The sequence below is a fragment of the Cottoperca gobio genome, chromosome 7, assembly GCF_900634415.1.
Source record: "Cottoperca gobio chromosome 7, fCotGob3.1, whole genome shotgun sequence".
NCBI lineage: Eukaryota > Metazoa > Chordata > Actinopteri > Perciformes > Bovichtidae > Cottoperca > Cottoperca gobio.
Window position 1 is genome coordinate 8,852,509 of NC_041361.1, and position 19,510 is coordinate 8,872,018.

General features: G+C 41.3%; 1 protein-coding gene across 5 annotated transcripts in view; it reads right to left on the reverse strand.

Annotated features, from left to right (window-relative positions):
- The window catches only part of cacna2d3a (calcium channel, voltage-dependent, alpha 2/delta subunit 3a), a 116,427-nt gene that overhangs the window by 81,121 nt on the left and 15,796 nt on the right, over positions 1 to 19,510 (reverse strand). For all 5 annotated transcript variants that reach the window (XR_003832509.1, XM_029435374.1, XM_029435372.1 and 2 more), the window contains one exon: positions 3,360 to 3,476. Coding sequence is in view for 4 of the 5 variants with exons in the window: in XM_029435374.1 (XP_029291234.1) it covers positions 3,360 to 3,476 (117 nt within the window). In the remaining variant the exon portion in view is untranslated. The remainder of the gene's footprint in view (positions 1 to 3,359; positions 3,477 to 19,510) is intronic.

The window sequence follows — 19,510 nt, forward strand, 5'->3', positions numbered from 1 at the left end:
GAGAGGAGAGGACAGGAGGACGAGGAGAGGAGAACTGAGAGGAGAAGAGCTGAGAGGAGAGGACAGGAGAGGAGGAGAGCTGAGAGGAGAGGACAGGAGAGGAGGAGAGCTGAGAGGAGAGGAGAGGAGAGGAGAGGAGAGGAGAGGAGAGGAAAGGAGGAGAGGAGAGGAGAGGACCTGCTGTCTGCTAGATGATGATAACATCCCACCAACTCAGGAACTGATAAAGGTAACAGTAATTAAAAAATAACAATGGCGAGCTGAGATGTTTGCTAAGCCCAGGCATAAACACATAAATACACATACTGTACATGCCTATGGAAGCTACAGACAAGGACACATGCACAACGCCCTTTGCAAGCACATGTTTACTTTTAAACATCGTTTCATTGGCCAGTTTATCTCATCTAGAATAGTGGAGTTGCAATTAAATTGGCTGAAGCAACATTAATACACAACGGCTCTTTCCCAAAGTCTCATTTTCCGTCAGACAGAGAGGAGGCTGTGCTTGCCACAATAGTGTGGAGATGATAAGCGAGAGAGGACAGAGACATAAACACAATCAAACACCGACATTAAATGCAATTACACACACACACATACATACACTCTGTCACTATCTTACACACACACACACACACACACACACACACACACACACACACATACACACAAAACCATAAATACTATGACTTAAGCCTATAAACATGTTTATTGACCACATCATCTTACTTTCTCCAAATCAAAAGCAGTATCTTAACACACAAGAATGAAAGCACAAAACTTCTATCACCAATACACCTATTTCTTTTTTTTTAAATGACATCAACTAGGATGCACACATATACATATGTACAGGTGAAGCCTTTTACAGCAGCAGGTGGTGGCGCGCGATAAAAAGAGGGAATCGACGCGGAGACCGGGAGATAAAACCACGTTGACAGACAGGGGAGAGCGCCGGCACGGAAATTGAATCGCTGAAGCGCCACATATACTTTAGCAAAAAGCCCAGAGATGAGAAGAGGCGGAGTCGAGAGGAGAGAGACAGACAAAAGGAACAAGGGATGCTTAAGGACAGCAGCGAGACTGCACACTATAGGCCAGACAGATGAGAGTTTGGGAAATAAAATAAGAGAGAAAGAGGGAAAAGGACCCAAATGAACACTTCCATTGTATGTTTGCGTCCAACAATCCATCACAAGGTCAAGTGTCAGCGTTGAAAGTGAGAAAGTTGGAGGTGAAGTGGAATCATGATCGGCACACAAGGGGTTAAATTCTCCACAGATGTGTGCATGCAGCCTCTTTTTCACTCCTCCACTTTCTACAATTTTCTCTCCTATAACATTTATTCTTCCCGTCCCTCCCACGGCTTTCATCTGTCTTTGCTAAAGCGCAATGCCATCACCCCTGTGAAAAAGCATTGCGTCACATCTTCTCATCAACCCCTCCACACACATATGAACACACACTGCCACACACAACCCCACTGAGATGTACAATTATGAGGCATCCAGCATCCGGGCAGGCGGCTTTAGAGAAGCCATTAGCCAACGGAGTCCTCATATCTCCAGGGATTTAACGCACTCGTGATGAGACGGCACACACAGAAAACTATGTTATTAGATTCAATACATATAATCCCACTGCACAGACTCTTGTCAACAAGTAAGCATATCAGACAGTTGCAACAAGTTGATAAGAACCGTCTCTCTGTGATGAAACACATTGTTACATAAGTTAAGCACAGTTAATACTGGTTTGGAAAGCGTATAGCAAAACTAAGTTCATTGTTATTAGAAAACAAATTAAGTCAATATAATAGTGAATATATAACTAGTAACATTATTCAATTAAAACCTTGTATTCATGCCAGAAATCATTGTATAAGAGTAGGAGTCATATTTTTGAAATGCCAGATGACTCATATAAACATGAAATACATCAGCTATATGTGCGCTCAGTGACGACTGTTGTGCATGTGGACGGGTGAAAGTGTAAAAGCTTTCAAAAGGAATGTAACAGGGTGCAACAGGCATGGTTGTGAAATCCGAGCGGGCAAAATGTACCACACATAAGAATAATAAGACAAGCATGAGCAAAGCTAAAGCAAGGAAACGGTTTGTCCCTTTAGAGCAGTCCCTGTGCCCCTCGTTCTCTCCTCCCTTCACTTTCCTTTCAGCTTGTATCCTTGGACCAGACTCTCAGAGAGAAATCCAATTTCTGTTAACAGCACCATGTTGTCCTGATAAGATCTATCACCTGGAGCAAGAGCTGCAGCCAGAAAGGCAGAGCACGGTGGACACGTCCTGAACTGCACCCGATACAACATTGACAAACACGTGCACACTCACACACAAGCTGGAACACAGATGTATGTTCATGCTATACATGTGGCGACAACCGTGGTGAATGAACCATCTTTTATCAAAGAAAACAGTGATACCACAATGTAAGAATACACCAAAATGAGTGAAGAAGTATGGCGTTCCCAAAAACAATTAAAGTACACAAGAAGTATTAAGAATAAATACATATCAAAGTAAAAGTACTCATCCTGCAGAATGGCATCTTTCAGTTATTTTGTCATATAATTATTGAATTTTAATGTCAGATGAATGCACATTTTAATTATACTTAAACTTGATTTATATTAAATATTTAAATGCTTATTGTTTTAGATCATATGTTGTATGTATGTAAAATCTCAACCTGGAAAGAAACTGTTGACTATAACTCTTAACAAAATGTAATGGAGTAAAAAGTACAATATTCCCCTCTGAAATGTAAAGTGTAAAGTATTAAGCACATATCTTTTTCACCACAGGATACTAACACTACAATATATCCAGTCCACATACACGCAGACTTGATCAAAACAAGAGATTAACTTTTTTTTTTTTTTTATCAAAATAGTTTCAGTTTAGAGCTTTGTCTTAAAGTGGCCTCTTAGATGCTGATGTTTGGTCTGAGCTGATCAATAAAGTGACACAGACACTGATGGGTGGCTCACAGCCTCTCTCTGTCTGTCACCTCACCCACAACACCCGTTCTTTCACATATCTCTCTCACACATACACACAGCAAACGCAGGAAGTGTTGTGTGATGTGTGGTTTCACTGGGGCAATGTGAATAAATGCTTTAGTTCAGTCGAGTACATTTGCTTTTTCATTCCTAGCCTCTCTGGGAATAGATGTACCAACACAACTGAAAATCTCTATATTTTAGGTATCAGGTGGTAATTGTAATGCGTTGTGTACTGTAGTAAATGTGAAATATAGATGGTTATAAATGTCAATGTAAATGTAAGAAATGTTTAGGTGTAGGTGTGATGGATGACGATTGGGGTAGAAACGAGTACCTTCATTGCCTCGGCTTTCTTGTGAAACATCTCCTCCATGTCCTCTGCCAGCCTCTTTACCAGCCGCAGCCCATCAATCTCCTCCACCCGCACCGCCCGCTCAAACTCCTTGTATTTCTGAAAGAAAAGCAATCATTCATGTTATCAGGTTATACTTACTTACAGTTATATCACTAAACCATGTGCTTCCATTACCTTATAATCAGTTATGAAAGCACTTGTATTTTTGGAGGTGAGCTATAAAAAGGAGTTTATTTATATAAACTCAAATCACAGGTGGCTCTAATAAGGTGCTTTACAGCATATGACATAATATACACTATACAGTAGATCTTATAGGAAAGATAACAGAGGTTTAACACACTGGGAGATACCTGAGTGAACACCACATAGAAGGGATTCCTGTTGCATGATGAACAGACATGAAACAGCTTATGTGTATACAGAGTAGCAGTGGTAAAATTACAATATAAAACCAAGAACCAAGAATGCATTATTAGAGGAGAGTGGAATATAGCTCAGTAGGAGTCGACTCTCCAAACTAATCTACATATAAACGAAACCAATCAGCTCAGCCAAGAGAATTATCAGCCACCTTCGAGTTTTACCAACCACACATTAAGCATCGATGACACGCCGCTGCCCTCAGTGTGTGCCCTACACTAAATCACATTATTCAGCAATAAACCAATACTAGGGTGCCTTAACTGGGGACAGTGACATTAAGTCTCTCTAATTCCACACCCATACCAGCCACAGACACATATACGCAGAGCTGATCTAAGTGAGGAGGTATATTTGTACTGGGGGAAAAAAAGAAGAAGAGAAGGAAACCATTTTTGAAATCTCTGCAAAGCTGCAGGCGGCTGTGTTTCACTCTTGGGGGATTTACCAGGAGATTACCGCCATATCAAATAGTCTGCCCCCTCTAATGTTATGCCAACCTGCTTAGACGCATGCTCTTAGCTGCTCCTGTACAGCAACACACATGAGGAGCAGGGCGAGGGGAGAGGGATCACGGTGGGAGGAGGAATGGGAACAGCATCAGACACTCAGGCGGCAGCTTTCGGATTTAGGTAATCATGTGAAAAAATTGCAGGACATCGCCAAACAGAGAGGAATATTTTTCTGCTTCATACCAAAACTTTTGATAAGGATGAGTTCAGTTGTAGCTGAAGGTGAGAAGTGCAAGCAGAGAGGCTGAGGAAGATGTTGAGTCATTTGAGTGAAAGAAGCCTGAGACGAGTCAGATTACTGTGCAAAAAGGACACTTATCTTATAAGTTATCTTGTAAGAATTATGGGTAAATGATTTGATTGCCTCCATCCCAAGGGAAAGACCCAGACAAACACACGAGAAAGGGAATAGACAGATAAGGGAAACCAAAAGAGCGACAGGAGAGAGATAGAGAAAAACGATAGGTAGAGCAAACGCTGTGTGGGTGCAGAGAGATTCGAGTTGCAAAGACAGGAAGGAATAAAGGGAAGGCGGAGGAATGTTAAGGGTGAAAAGTAAAGGTAGAAAGTGGAGGCTGAACAGAGAGAGCACAGGAAGGTAATATTGAAGTGCGAGGTCAGAGGGCAGTGGGAAATGCTATCTGCATTTGAAGAGCTGCAGGTGGGCACAAGTAGAATAAGGTTAAAAATGCTAAATTTACGCTTGGTTTGATATAGAATTAAAATAAGAGCTCAGCTGAAAGGGATTTTTTGGTAGCAATTATAGTGATTACAGAAAAGAGGGATTGATTCATCAAGGTACTTTCTGTCCAACTTATAGTTTAATGGAGTTTGGGGGGGGGGGGGGGGGGAGAGATTTAAAGACAGGTGGAGAAATGAGCAGCAGGAACAGTGACGAGCTTCTAATGGCGAGAAGACAGAGAATGGTTGAATAAAATCAGGTTCATCAGGGGAAACACTCCCACTGTTTCATTTTTATCTCTATATCATAGTATCAACACTCTGTTCACAACCATAACACTGAACAGTCTGTGTGCCTTTGAAATGCTGCCGAAGTGGTGCCGTCGCTGCCAATATCATTTGCATGTCACAGCTTGGAGTATCAAAATTGTCTTCAAAAGCTCCAGTGCAGCCATCCAAAAATGCTTCGGTCTCACATATGGCAAATATTGGATCAGACAGAAAAGGGAAGGGAAATAAAGAAGGAACGAAATCCTACAAAACAATGGGAAGGCCCACCGGAATATATGTTACTTTAATTTCCTTTTCGATACAATTCTTTTCTTCAGAGTTGTTCTGCGCCACAACTACCCAAACCACAATTGTCTTTAGAAAAAGCCTTGTACCTCACTCAAAAGCACTGATAATTAATTGCTGCCTCAAGTAACATCTTCTGTGGCCAATCAAAGTGACTGGCTGATGACTCAGAAGCCAAATCACAGCGACCCGAACCGTATGAAAATCAGAGCGATAATCCCACTGGCTGATTGACAACTGCAGTGTGTAAGAGGAACAGAAAATCCAGGTTTAAAGCCAATCCTGCTCCCTGGCTGGCGGTGGTGGACTGTTAAAGCTGACAGGTCAGTGGCGGCTCAAACTTGAACTGGCTTGACTGGTTTGTTCTCCAATTTTCTATTTGTCCATTTTCCCTTTACTGGCTCCCTGGAGCTTCTTCTTCTCTCTAGTTGGTGTCTTCCCTGCTTTACTTTTTCATCCATCTTCTTCCCTGCACACACTTCCTTTTCTAATTATAAAAATGAATGGGGCTGACTTCATGGATGCAGTCATAGCTAATAATTCTCTCTTAACACAGTCCCCAAATTGTTTCTATTGAAACCGGTATATTTTTGTCTACAGCTCCACTAAATCCTTGTCCATGAAACTGGCCTAAAATGAACAGATATTACACTTCACCAAGGTATAAGGAAAGCTCAGAGTGCCCACGGCCTGAATCAAAGTGTTAATGTGTTTGCGTTCACGTTTGTGTGGTCAGTGAGAAGCTCGGAGGGTCCAGCTGACCACAGGCTGTCTGCAGCGCTATGTTCAGTCAGGCAGACCAGAGCAGACCAGGCCTAATTAGCCTAAAGCTATCCTCTTCACATCACATCAACGTCACAGGAAAGCCAACTGACATACATCCAGAACCACCATTTCCCAGGAGAGGGAAACTGGCTTCTGACTTAAAGTCAAATATTATTCTAATACAATAAACCTAGTACATGTAGAGTTACTTTATGTAATTCATTTGGTACCATTATTTATGATTTTGCTCATGAAACAGTTGGTTCTTGTCACCTGAGAACTACCTTTACAAGTTCTGGGACTTTTCTGTTTTGGGAAGTAACGCCAGGCTGGAGCACCTGTTCATGTTCACTAGTCTAGCTGCTCATCTCCTGCTGAGCACTGACACCGTTTCACAAGAATTGTATGTTTGGCCTAACTTGCTGCTGAGCACAAAATAATGTCTCCTTTCTCTTTTCCCCAAGGATTGTTCTATTTGCTGGTTTGCACACCTGGATACTGGCCCGATTTAGTTGTACATGTACTCATTTCACCAGGGGGATTTCTGAGAGCCTATAATATGGGCTGGACTTCACCTTAGCGATGCACAATACATCATCTCATGGATTGAAATCGCAATGTGCTCATTTACATCCCACGTGCAATGTCAAGCAAGGCAAATAAACTTGAATATGTCATGCTCCAACTCTTTTGCTGAGTCAATTGTATGGAAATATTTTGGCTACAGAAAGGATACTTTTGACCAAAAACAGGTACTTTGTCATCATCTGGTGAAAATGGCTGTATTTATTCCTATCGCATATGTTGCACAAAAAATGTAATATTGCAATGTCACTTTTTGCCTTACTTCAGCTCAAACTTTTTGCAACTGACAAAAAAGTGGTTACATTTTTTCTATCATTCCAATTTTCAAAAACGATTTACTTGCCATCTTAGCTGCTGAGATATGGGTTGTGGGTTGTTCATTTTAAGGATCAGTTTATGCAAATTAAATTGCAGAAATCTTTGGTCAATTTTTCTAGGTTTTGAGATATCTGCTTTTGAGATTCATGCTGCCAACCCTATACAACGGAGGGGAACGGACTTTCATTTGTGATCCTCAAAGCACTGAAATATTACATTGAAAACACTCAACAGCGATGTGTCTTTTTAGAATCAATATCCTGGAAAGCCATATTGGAAAGACACGCAGAACCACAAACTAAATTCCATTCACCTCCACTGTATAAATACTTTATATAGGAATCCATGTGGTATCGCAAACATGAGTGATAAGACCGTCTTCAGCTGAAACTAGCATTCACTTTGTTATTATTATTATTATTATTTAAATGTTAGATGGATGATTTTCTTTATTCTTTTACAGTTAGCTAGCAATTTCATTAGCCACACTAAGTGACTGACAGCAGCTGAGGAGTTGGACCTGCGTTGCATGCAGTACACAGTCGCACCTTGAAGCTGCCCTGTGCAGCTAGTCTTGGTCTGCTGGTTGGTCACCACAACGCAGCTCTAATATAACAGCTAGAGGTTGAGCACCAAGCAGTGCTTGTCTAAGCCAAAAATAACTGTCTACCCATGAACCAAACTACAGCCCAGCAGCCCAGTTACAAATGTACTTCTCCCCAAGCAATGAGAAGTACATTTTTAACTGGGCTGCTAATGCTACCTCATGTGTCCACAGCAAAAAGGAGTTTCAACTGTGTAGAAGACAGAGACAAGCAGTGGTGACACATATTGTACGGTCTGTGGTAACTCAATCCCTCTCTCCCCCCCCCCCCCCCCCCCCCCTCACCCTCTGCTGTGCCGCATCACATGAATGAGCTGATGCTGCTAATCTCTCTCCTACACAGTGTGCTCCGACCGTGGGACAACAATCACAGGCTAAAATCCCCATATTCAGGCTACACTTTAGCACACAGAAACAGAGACAAGTGCAAGCCTGCATTTACACACAGGAGGTCCAAAATATATATGCAGGAGTAGATGGCAGGACAGGTACACGCATTGTTTTGGTCATGTGTTTATGTGTTGGTCATTCATCATAATGAAGTGTAGAATCGTGAATGACATAACATTGCATGTGTTTGTTTCTATGTATGTCATTTCCTTGGGGTTTGATAATAAAGTGATTAATGAAGGGGAAAAACTTCATTTCACACTAAGACTGAACCCCAATCCCCCAAATCCCAACTCATTTTACGCATCACCAGAGCCCACTTTACCTTGGCCCACTCTCACACAATCTCACTGCTGTTTAAATCCTTTCTCTCTCTCACACTCACACACACACACACACACAAACTTATGTGCAAAGACACAGACATATAAACAAGATGTACACCTAAATGTAAATGAAAAAGCCAAAACGTAAACAGTGTTATTGATTTTGTTGTTTCTCATATGTTTCCCGTCTTTCTGGCTTACTAAATGAAGTTGAACATTCACAGCAGAAAAGGAGAGGCAGAAGCATTTAAGGCAATCATACAAGTCGGTGTGCTATAGTATCCTATCTCATTCAAGCTGTGTTATTTTGTCTTCATTCACAAAAAGCAGCCCGGTCTGTTTTGTTTGCTTCGGCCTGCTTGTCTGACTACAAGCGGATGGGTCTGGTTTGATGAACAAAGGAAACACAGCTCAGAAAAGCCTCTGAATGTGTGTGCGTGTGTGTGCGCTGGAGGAGACGAGGAGAGACTATACAGTGACACAGAGACCAATAAGTCCACTTAACAGACTCTCTGATGTACTGAGGCCCCTATAATGAGCAAACATGTGGTACACACAAGAAAGATTCTAGTGTGCATGACAAACTTTCAAGTGAAAGTTGCTCCATGTTCCTTCAAGATACTGATGCTCAACAACAACGAGGAAGGAAAAAATTAAAAAAGGGAGACAAACTAGAACATTAAAAATAATGCTTAGTATTAATAGTCCAATAATAGGGTTCATAAGAACAGGCACAGTTCTGCCTGCCTATTTGGAGAGTGGTATTTGTAACGTATAATAAATTAACCCTATCTGATAAAACAGACTACACATTCGCAGGCTGATCTATACATCAGTTTCATCTTTTCCAGACAGGTGGAGAATATTATATATTTAAAAAATACAATACTTAATATTGGTTGAAACATTTGAAATAAGTCAGAAATAAACCCTGCTAAATTATTTAGGACAGAAATCCACAACTGGGAGAAACGTCCCTCTGGATGAAGGGTACTTTCTGTGTGCGTTTGCTTTCACATGCCTGTATGTGTCCATTAATGCAAGCTACAACCTTGTGCCTACAGTGCGAGAGCATGTTTTCTCCTAAAACATGTTCAGGAGAACAAACGTCTTGCAGTGTCATCATTTCATACAAAGGGGCCACTGACTCCTCAAAGCCATGTTTGCAATTACAGCCAACATGGCTCGAGGGAGGAGGAGGAGGAGGAGGAGAGCGGGGGTGGAGAGACAAGGAGAGAAGAGGTGAAGAGAGAAAAAAGAGAAGAGGTAGGACCCAGAGGTCTCACGTGGTTGAAGTTAATTCTGCTTGCTGTCACAGTGTCACTCTGCCACCACTGCGAGTGTGTCTCTGTGCAGAAATAAGGGGAAACAGAGAGAGAGAGAGAGAGGGGTTGAGAGACTGTCTGGAACAATTGCTCTCTGACTGATGTTGCATCTACTCCAAACACTCCAACTCTGTTTGAGCAGGGGACAGGAGCACCACCCCATATGCACAGCAGGAAATCACTACTGGATCAGAGGATCTCCCAGGAACGCCAAATCGTTGCTGTGCCCTCCTCCTTTCATACTCTCTTCCTTTCATACCCTCCCTTGTATGCCAGTTCCCTTTAAAAGAACAGCGCTGGCCGGAGATGAAGTGGAACAATTAATTTCACGCTTGTCCTCCCTGCCTCAAAAGCATGTTGGTCTGAGTCCCGTATCTGGTGGCACAGAGATACTTCCCGCGGATTGTAAAACACACACACACACACACACACACACACACACATACAAAAATGTAAATCAAACGCTTACTGTAAATGCTCATCACACAGACATAAAACAAGACATCTTTGAACACAAATAAAACCCATGGGATCATAAACTCTTCTTGGCTGACTGGCCACACCTTCATCGCTGCTTCATTCACCTTAATGCAATCCATCAGTGGGGATGAATATAATATTGATCATAATGGTGAGATGTCTCAAAGTGAGATCAATGCGCTGTGAGTGAATGGAGAAGATTGTGAGAACGCATGCACGCACGCATAGCTTTGACAGACCACTCAATCATAGGGGGAGAAGAGGACCGCTCCTGATAGGAAATAGACTGTGCCGTAAGAAGTGGTGTTGGGAAAAGTTGCATTGTGGTCTGTGACTGGGCACCTGGACATCAACCACGTCAGCTGTCAGACTCACATTTAAAGGCTGAAAAAGCATTAACAGGAAACCAGATTGTTGTATTACTAACACTTGCAAATTTGTGACACCCTGCTCACAATTTTATTTCTTACAAAACAAAATGTTCTGGCCTTCATTTCAGCTCTGATGAGTCACATCTGAAGGCATCATAAAAAGGCCCTGATCAACATACTCACTTGAGCACAAACAGTAAAAAAAAGTTTTAACTATCCCACTCCCATATATCATTTTGCTTTCCAGATTAACACACCGAGTTATTTAAAACAACTTCATTAAATTGCCGATTGATTACAAAGAAAGATAACTGAATCCCGGGCGTAATAACAATGTGCCAAATATCACATCCCTTTGCTTTTGATTGATTAACGCTCTGTTAAGTCTAGACAGATAACAACAGCTAAATAATGATCCTACAAGCCTTTCTTTATCATCACTGTTACACGCTGGTTTCCTATTCTTCAGTAGGTTGACAGCAGTGACAGCAGCTATGTGTCATCATCAGAAGAGCTAAAATCACAAGTGACTGTTGAAAACAGAAAACTGTTTTACTTACAACTAAAATGTGGAAGATAGCAGGGAGTCATCAATTGGATTAAAAGATAGACATTATCTCAGGGGAGTTCCCCCAATATGTGTGTGCACATTTATGAGAAAGCTAAACCTTATTGTCCTAATGCAATAGAAAGCCAAGCTGTACACAGACTTCCAACTTGCACTCGAGTCAGACTTCGCAAAAAAAAGACTTCAAACCTGTCTTCGATTTAACGACTGAGACTTGATCAATTCAAGACTTGACTCCCTGTAGAAGCAAAAACAAATTCTCAAATTGTAGTCCTGTAAAATCACAGAATAAAAATAAATAACGCAATGAGAGGCAGGGTTTGCATATTTAAGTGTTTGGCCTCAGCATTGGAAGGACTTGGTCTCAAATACTGTAACTATAAAACAGAATTAACAGCTTGGAAAGGAAAACTTTCAAATATCGTGTCATTTTAATGTTTACTAATAATACTCGGAAAGACATTTTGAATCGACTCCCTCTGTGAGGGTGAACGTCGGCACAGTGTACAGCTTTGATATAAGTAATAGCATGACCATGCTAACATGCTAACAATGACACACTGACATGCTGATCTTTAGCATTTATAATATTTACCATGATCACCATCTTAGTTTAGCATGTGCATGGTAACAGTTGCTATTTAGCACGAAACACAAGTACAGCTGAGGCTGGGTCATCCTCTGGGGACAACATCTTTTTGCTTTGGCATGTCTGTATTAACTGTCCTTTGGTTGCGTTTCGTATTATCTCCGCCAAGGAGGGGTTTTTTCTGTTTGGTTTGATTGTTTCTCAGCATGATTACTGGCACGATGTTTATAAAACTTGGTGGAAGGGTGCAGCATGGGCCATGGAAGACCCATTACATTTTGCAAGATGGGGCAATTGGCCTTGGCGGAGGTCCGTGATCTCCAAGTGTCATTGTAGTTTTCCTTTGCAATTCTACGTTTTTCTGAGCTTGGTATATTATAGGGCCGGAAATTCTGTGTGGTGTAGCGCTGGTGTTTTTCTATTGGTTGGATAAATTGTCAGTTATATCCTGCTCATTTCCGGGACGTGACCACAGAACCGTACTACAGTGCTACAACAATGCTATTAGCATTTGGGCAGAAGCAGTTCCCTGAATTAAAATAATTTCTGAAACCTTCTTTCTGATATTTGACCATATAAAAGCCATGTTGCTCCTTTTTATTTCAGTATAATTGAAATCACTTAAAACACCTCATCCAATTCACCCACCTGCAGCTCCTGAGTGTGCGTGTGTCTGTGTTTCTGCAGTGATAGTGTTTGAAGGCTGCCTGAGGGCTATTGAGAGGAACAGTGGAATAACAGCTGTACACTAACATGAACACACACACAAGCCTTATGGCATAGCTGGTAGCAACGTTAAGGAGTTTGTTCCAGGGTGCACTGCGTCTGTTGGGCATGCACCATTGCCCCTCAGACGGGGTGCCAAATCCTTGCGCTCTCTAATGACCACCATCTTTCAAAGTCCTCACATGCTTTGCTATCATGATGTGATGGCACAGACACACACAGACACAGACACACAGACACACACACACACACACACACACAGACACACAAACACGGGGCTGAGGCTGACATCATCAATGCCAGCATGAGAACATATCTGCACTAAAATAAATAAATAATTTACATGCATAAAGCAAAGGCAGCCTTTGCAAGCAAGTACAGGAAGTACCCTCTCTACTGTCTCCACTTCACTTTTTCTTTCATACAGCCATAATTCACTTCACCAAAAAAAACATAATAGCACCAAGAGCAGGTCTAATCTGTTCACATGGAACTGATTAATAGTCCTCAGTATATCTGTAGTTGCCTGCATTCAGTTGGTTTTAGTGGAGTCGTGGAAAACATTTTTCATGCTTAGCAGCACGTACAATGCGGCCTGCTGCTTCACAATTCCACTCCATACATTCTCAGTCTTAAATTGATTCTAGCAGCAGCCAGCGTGAAAGTGGAAAGAGAGAGCAAAACATTGTGGTGGATGTATTAAGGTAATATTCATCCTTGCAAGTGGAAATGTATTGTGGGAAGTTACACTTCTTGGACTGCAGTTTCACACGAGTTGGCTTTGAAGGCTTCACAAAGAAACATGCCACCTACAGAGGAGAAGAATACGTGCGAGAACCGCAAAACATTTATCAGTAGATAATATTGAGTGAACTAAAAATATGATGTAATGTATAATAATATAAATAATAAATAGTGAAAAACAAGTAGAACATTAAACTATAAACTAATGTTGATGTACGATTTATAATGGGATACATTAAAGAAGATAAACAGCTGGATTTCTGATACTGATCTCAATATTAGGGAGTTTAAAAAATCTGACAACAATACATTAGATAATAGTATTTTTGTTTTACAGAAATATAAAATATTGATACAGATTTTAAGGTTTGTTTTGCATTGTGACCAAGATACAAAGAAACTATTTCTAAATGATCTCAAATCTAATTTGAATTTCTACACTGAAATTTCTTATTTTTCCAGCGACATATACAATAATACCAATATATCTGCAATAAGCTAATATCGGTCAATATTTCGTTTGTATAGTAAACTGCCGTCCCTATCGTACTTGTCATATGCACTACAATTACAGTGGAGCAGTCTTTGGCAAGTAAAGTCTTGTTCTCAGGCGAATGATATTACTACAACATGTATATGTTAAATATACCATTCAAATAGAGGTCAGTTTCTCAGCTGGAAGAAGGCCAAATATCATTCACCACATGACTACAGTTTGTACTTTGTGTGACCCGGCAGGACTTACCCAAGTGTTTCATTAGACATTTTTTCAAAATCAACTTTGGGTTCTAGATGCCCACTACCCAACTGACAGAATTAATACTTTGTGGCATCAATTACTATACCTCCGTCACAGTAACTAACCGTAACCCTGCCAGTACACAACCATCAGCTTGATCGCGCAGTTATTGATTTTCTTTTTATGGAGCTGCACTTCCAGTCACTATCAAACAGGATACTCATTTATTTCTGTCAACCAAAAACAGCTGGCTATTTAGAATTTTTGGCAACGACATATTCCAAACTGTCTTGACAGGTTTCAAAGTCCATTAGCAGCCATTCACAATGACCAACATATTGTATGACAAAAAGTCACATAATATGCAATGCAATCTTTGTAGTATATCATCGGACTTGCTCCTCTGTTTGGTGGTACACCAGCTCAACAGTTTTGGAAATGAAAAACTTTAATTAAATTAAATATAAATAAGTAAGACACAACAAGATGTCACAACTCAAACTGTGCGATTGGTTGAGAAGACCAAGAGTTTATGTATGCTTGGAATAACCAAGACTTGGTTATCACACACCTAAAGCATGACCAGGAATCATTTAAACTTTGGCAATTCAATGATTAAGTTGAATCAATACCATGTTGTGACCACTGGATATTTCACAGGCTAACTGAGGAATAAAACATTAAATAGGGGAACAGTTTCTCTGTGTGGACTAAATATGGACTGCTTACCTTCTACACAGCATCTGTCTTTGTTACAGCACATGTGAACAACACCATGTAATCAATTCGGCTCAGCATTGATCCATCCTGATCCTTGTGTCTAAGTAATCGTTTGTCACTAACTCAGTGCTCAGCATTACCACAGTGTCATCAGCATATTAGCCAGCACAGTCCTCTCGCTAATAAAGACATTGCATGGCATGTAAAGGAAAGTACAATAAATACACTGAAAGAGTGAGAAATGTTTTGAGGGAGAGGTGGTTCAGAGAGTAACAGGGAAGATTCACCCTGTGTTAGCAAGTGTGTGTTTGGGTGAGTGGATAGCAAGTGCAGGTGAAGGTCATCAGGAGGATGGGCCACCGTTGTCCCACTGAGCTGGGTTTGGCAGCACTCTCACAGTCTATCAGAAGTGTTGTGCAAATGGGGCGCAGTGCGGGGTTCCATAAAGTACAGCCAAACTAAGTGTTTGTTTGTGCGAGTGTATGTTGGCAGAGTTGATGTAGAGGCAGAGGGGGTGACTTGGGACACATATTGAGTCCGTCCAAGAGTGCAGCGAGTGCACGACATTGTGCTAGGCCAGCGGAACTACTTTTTTTGAGGGTGTGGGCACCAACACTTGCGTGTCCCAAGTTCCCCTCCCATGTATTCTTTAGTGCTGTAGCTGCATCCTATCCATTATTAAAGTACAGGGATGGAGGGAGAAGAGGAGAAAAAGTGCAAGAAGGGAAGGGGAGAAAGAGAGAAAAATAATTGGGGGACGCACAAGAACATTAAAACACATGGATGAAAATGTCGATAGAGGGAAGAGTTGACAGAAAGGTTGAAGAGCTGGGGCGCCAGTTTATCTTCAATTCTCTCAGCATAACGTATTTAAAGCAGAATTATCTGAGCATGTAGAGGTTTAGGATATATAAGGAGGTATTAATGATTGATGGAGCAGCTGTAATGGGTCTGATGTCTTTTCTACTATTCAGTGTATTGCTTTATACGGGCCATCTTTACCTACAGCACACAGGGTGGACCCAAACAACCGGCAGGAAGATGAATGTGGACAGCAGCAAGTCACAGACAGTCCTTCACACTATGCCGCACACGTTAATGTGCTTAATAGTACTAGTGCCGCCCCTTTACCAAGTTGGCTAATGTTTACTCTCTGCATGCAATCCAGTCCGGAGCACACCAGGTGAACAATCTGTCATAATTACAGAAATCTGTAGGATAGTGTGTGTGTGTGTGTGTGTGTGTGTGTGTGTGTGTGTGTGTGTGTGTGTGTGTGTGTGTGTGTGTGTGTGTATGCTTGTATACTTGTGTGTGTCTGTTAATGTCCGGTGTAGCCACGGTGAGATGCTCTTTATCTGCAGACCAACAGAGGCAGAACCAGGCCCGAACAGCCGATGACAGATGACAGTGGATATTTATCTTCAGTGTTCACATTCATCATCCTAACAGCACAGAGCACAAGGTGTTACACTGTATGCTGTATGCAAACACTACTGAATGTGTGCGTGCGTGCGTGCATGTTTGTGCATCTTCTACTGAGACTTAAGGATTTGGGAAGAAAAGTCAACCTACTAACAAACACATAATAACTACCAAATCACTTTTAGTTGCTGGTAAATACACTTAGTCAGAGAGATCTGGGATAAATCAAAGAGGGAAACACACAACAAGTCATCAAAAGACACTTGATTTTCTAAGCCCACAAACACAGCGTCAGCAGTTGTGCTCTTTAAGAATTGAAGTTCTTTAATCCGGTAGTAAAGGGCCTCGCTCCCTGCTCCTGACCTCTCTACAGTAAAGGAAGGGTGTTTGATTCACAGTGGCTTTTCTCACCAACAAAGCACTAATTACAGTATGAGTGAGTGGCTGTGTTGGCTAAAGCTGGTTTGCAAGGACATGAAAAGATGGCAGCACAAGCTCTCCCGCCTGCTAACGCTGTAATTAACTCTGTGACACGGCATTCCTCCTTCTTTCTCCACTCCTTTTCTTTTTTACTTTCTTTCTCACACACAAGCACAAGCACACACACACACACACACACACACACACACACACACACACACCCCTCTACGAGCAGTGGAAGAATCAAATTTAGCAAGATCATACTTTGGTCAATGAGAACAAGAGGCGGAGAGAGGGAGAAGCAGGAGAAGGGATGGGAGGGTTAAGGGAGGTTAGGGAAAGAGGGACAGTCATCAGTACACACCCCTACACACCCCCTTCTCTCACCTCATCGCCAGCCGTGCTGAACCAAAACTGACAGCTATTCAATTTTCCCAAAGCTAAATCTAATCTGCAGCCGTCTCCCCCTCACTGACACACTGTTACACTGGAACGCCTCAGCCATCACCCACCCTTGGCAGCAGATTGGCACCATCACACATACTTCCCCTTCCACTTCGACACACAAACACACACACGCACACACACAGATATACAAAGAGCAAAAAAGGCAAACAGAGGGCAAAAAGAGAAATAACTCAAACTTTTCTTTAAATGAGTTTGAAGAACACGTGAGTTTGATCATACAGTTTTGAATTAATGGACGCAAAAAATAACTTATTTCAATGCTTTAGCTCTAGCAGGCAAATAAAACACAGAATCATCCTAACTACCATGTGTAATTTGTAGGTATTTTTGGAACGTAAACTCTTACTCATATAATGAACATACACACATGTATATGTGCATAATATAATACAGAATGCATTCTAGTATAGAGTTTATCAAAGTAACTTTAACAAATAATGTATGCCTAACACATATAAAACATTTTCTTTAAACATTTTTAAAAAAGGCCAAATTTGATAAGAAATTAAAGGCACTTAAACTACATCAATTTCTTTTTAACAAATATAAAAAACGCATTTCGAAACTTGGAAATAACTAAAAATATTGCTAGATCAAATAAAAACTTTAAGCGCTGTTTAATATGAGTGGAAGTTTTCTTTCCAAACTCATATCCGTGCACAGCAAGAATCATTCATCCACTGTTGTCATCCAAATATGTAATTAATTTTAAATCAACGTGAAAAATTGAAATGCATAATCATTTCCACTTCAAAATTTGATAATTAGACATGCTCTTAAATCTGGTTAGTGTGACTAAAATACATATTCAGTATAAAAAAATATTTTCTTTTTCCAACAGACAAACATGTCATCTGTAAAAATATGAAATTCTGTTTCTGTATAACGAGTCTTGAAAAAAGGTCTCAAAAAGATCAAAACATCTCACTGAAAGGTTCAATGTGTAATTTCGAGCCAACTGCTCCAAAGAAATAGGGGGCAGTATTTCACCTCTAAACTGGGTCCATACAATCTGTAATGTTCAGATTTTAGTTGTAGTTTGGCATATTTATTGTATTATAATGTATTCTTTATATTGTGCATTCCCTCCTGTGTAATGTCTGTCAGTCAGTCAGAAGGGAAGAACACCACAATTTAACCTAACTGCTGAAATTCTGAAAGCCGGTCAAAAAACACTGCTGTCTCATAATCTTCACGTGGAGCTGATCCATCTGTGTTTCCTGGGGCACTAATGTTTACTGGACGCTGTAGCCCGTGTAACGTTACGTTTGTTTGTTTATTGGTCTAAATCCAAAGTGGCAGAAACTAGAAAACAACCCGCATATTCGTGTCGTCTTCCCTGTGGCGGCGCAGCCGGAAGAGCAGCCCGCCGGGGGAGGAGGGAGGTCGGAGCCCCAGTCAGCGGCCAAAGAGAATTGAGCTCAGCCAGAACAAGCCCCAGCACCGGCAGTGGCTGAACTCTAGCTAACGGCTAACTGAAGCTACGCCTTTTCCCGGGGCTGCCGACAGCTATACACTTGGCGAAACTGCCTCCTGGAGTGAGGTGGTTCGGGTGGTTTGCTCGTTTCTGCCACTTTGAATGAAATCCAATAAACAAACTATAAAACAGACACGGAACATGGCTGTAATAGTTATAAGCGTGTCAGGCACAATACATCAATGGTCAGGCAGCTGTACTTCTTCTCCCTCTGGTCTGAGGGCAGCTGCAGTGACTCACTATCACCTCTAGAGCAGTGTTTCTCAAACTTGTTCAGACCAAGGACCACTTGGGGGGTGCGCGCCGTGCGAGGGGGGGGGGGTGCTGTCCGCGGACCACTAGCGGTCGCTCACGGACCACCAGTGACCACTCTTTGAGAAAGACTGCTCTAGAAGAGCAAGTGGTATTACTGACTGGACGAAGCAGAACTAGTCAGTTAGATGCAGATATCTCTGCAACACAACACACAGACTCTTCGACATAATGTCAACACTGTTACCTCTTTACATTCTGTTGATAATGTTAGTTCAAATTCTGACACATCTTACACTTTGCACCTTTAACGTATCATGTATGAGAGCATTCACTGATCTCTTGGGTTTCCAGTAGATAAAACTGGTTTCATGAAAATAAATACTGTTTTGTTTTCACTAACTTGTATGAAAGATGCTAAACACAAGTTTTATGATATAGTTTGAAGCAGAATAGTTTTTCTTTTTAAAAGTTGACAATGGAGTGTTTTTATTTCCAGGTTGTTATTTTTATCAGTTTGTGATAATACCATAGAAATTGCACAAATATGTTAAGTTTAATAAGGTATAGTGGAGAGAAGAAGAGAGAAAAGCTTTGTGCACAGTGTGTACTTCGGGGCTACGGGGGCTGGCAACTGCAAGATGTAGTC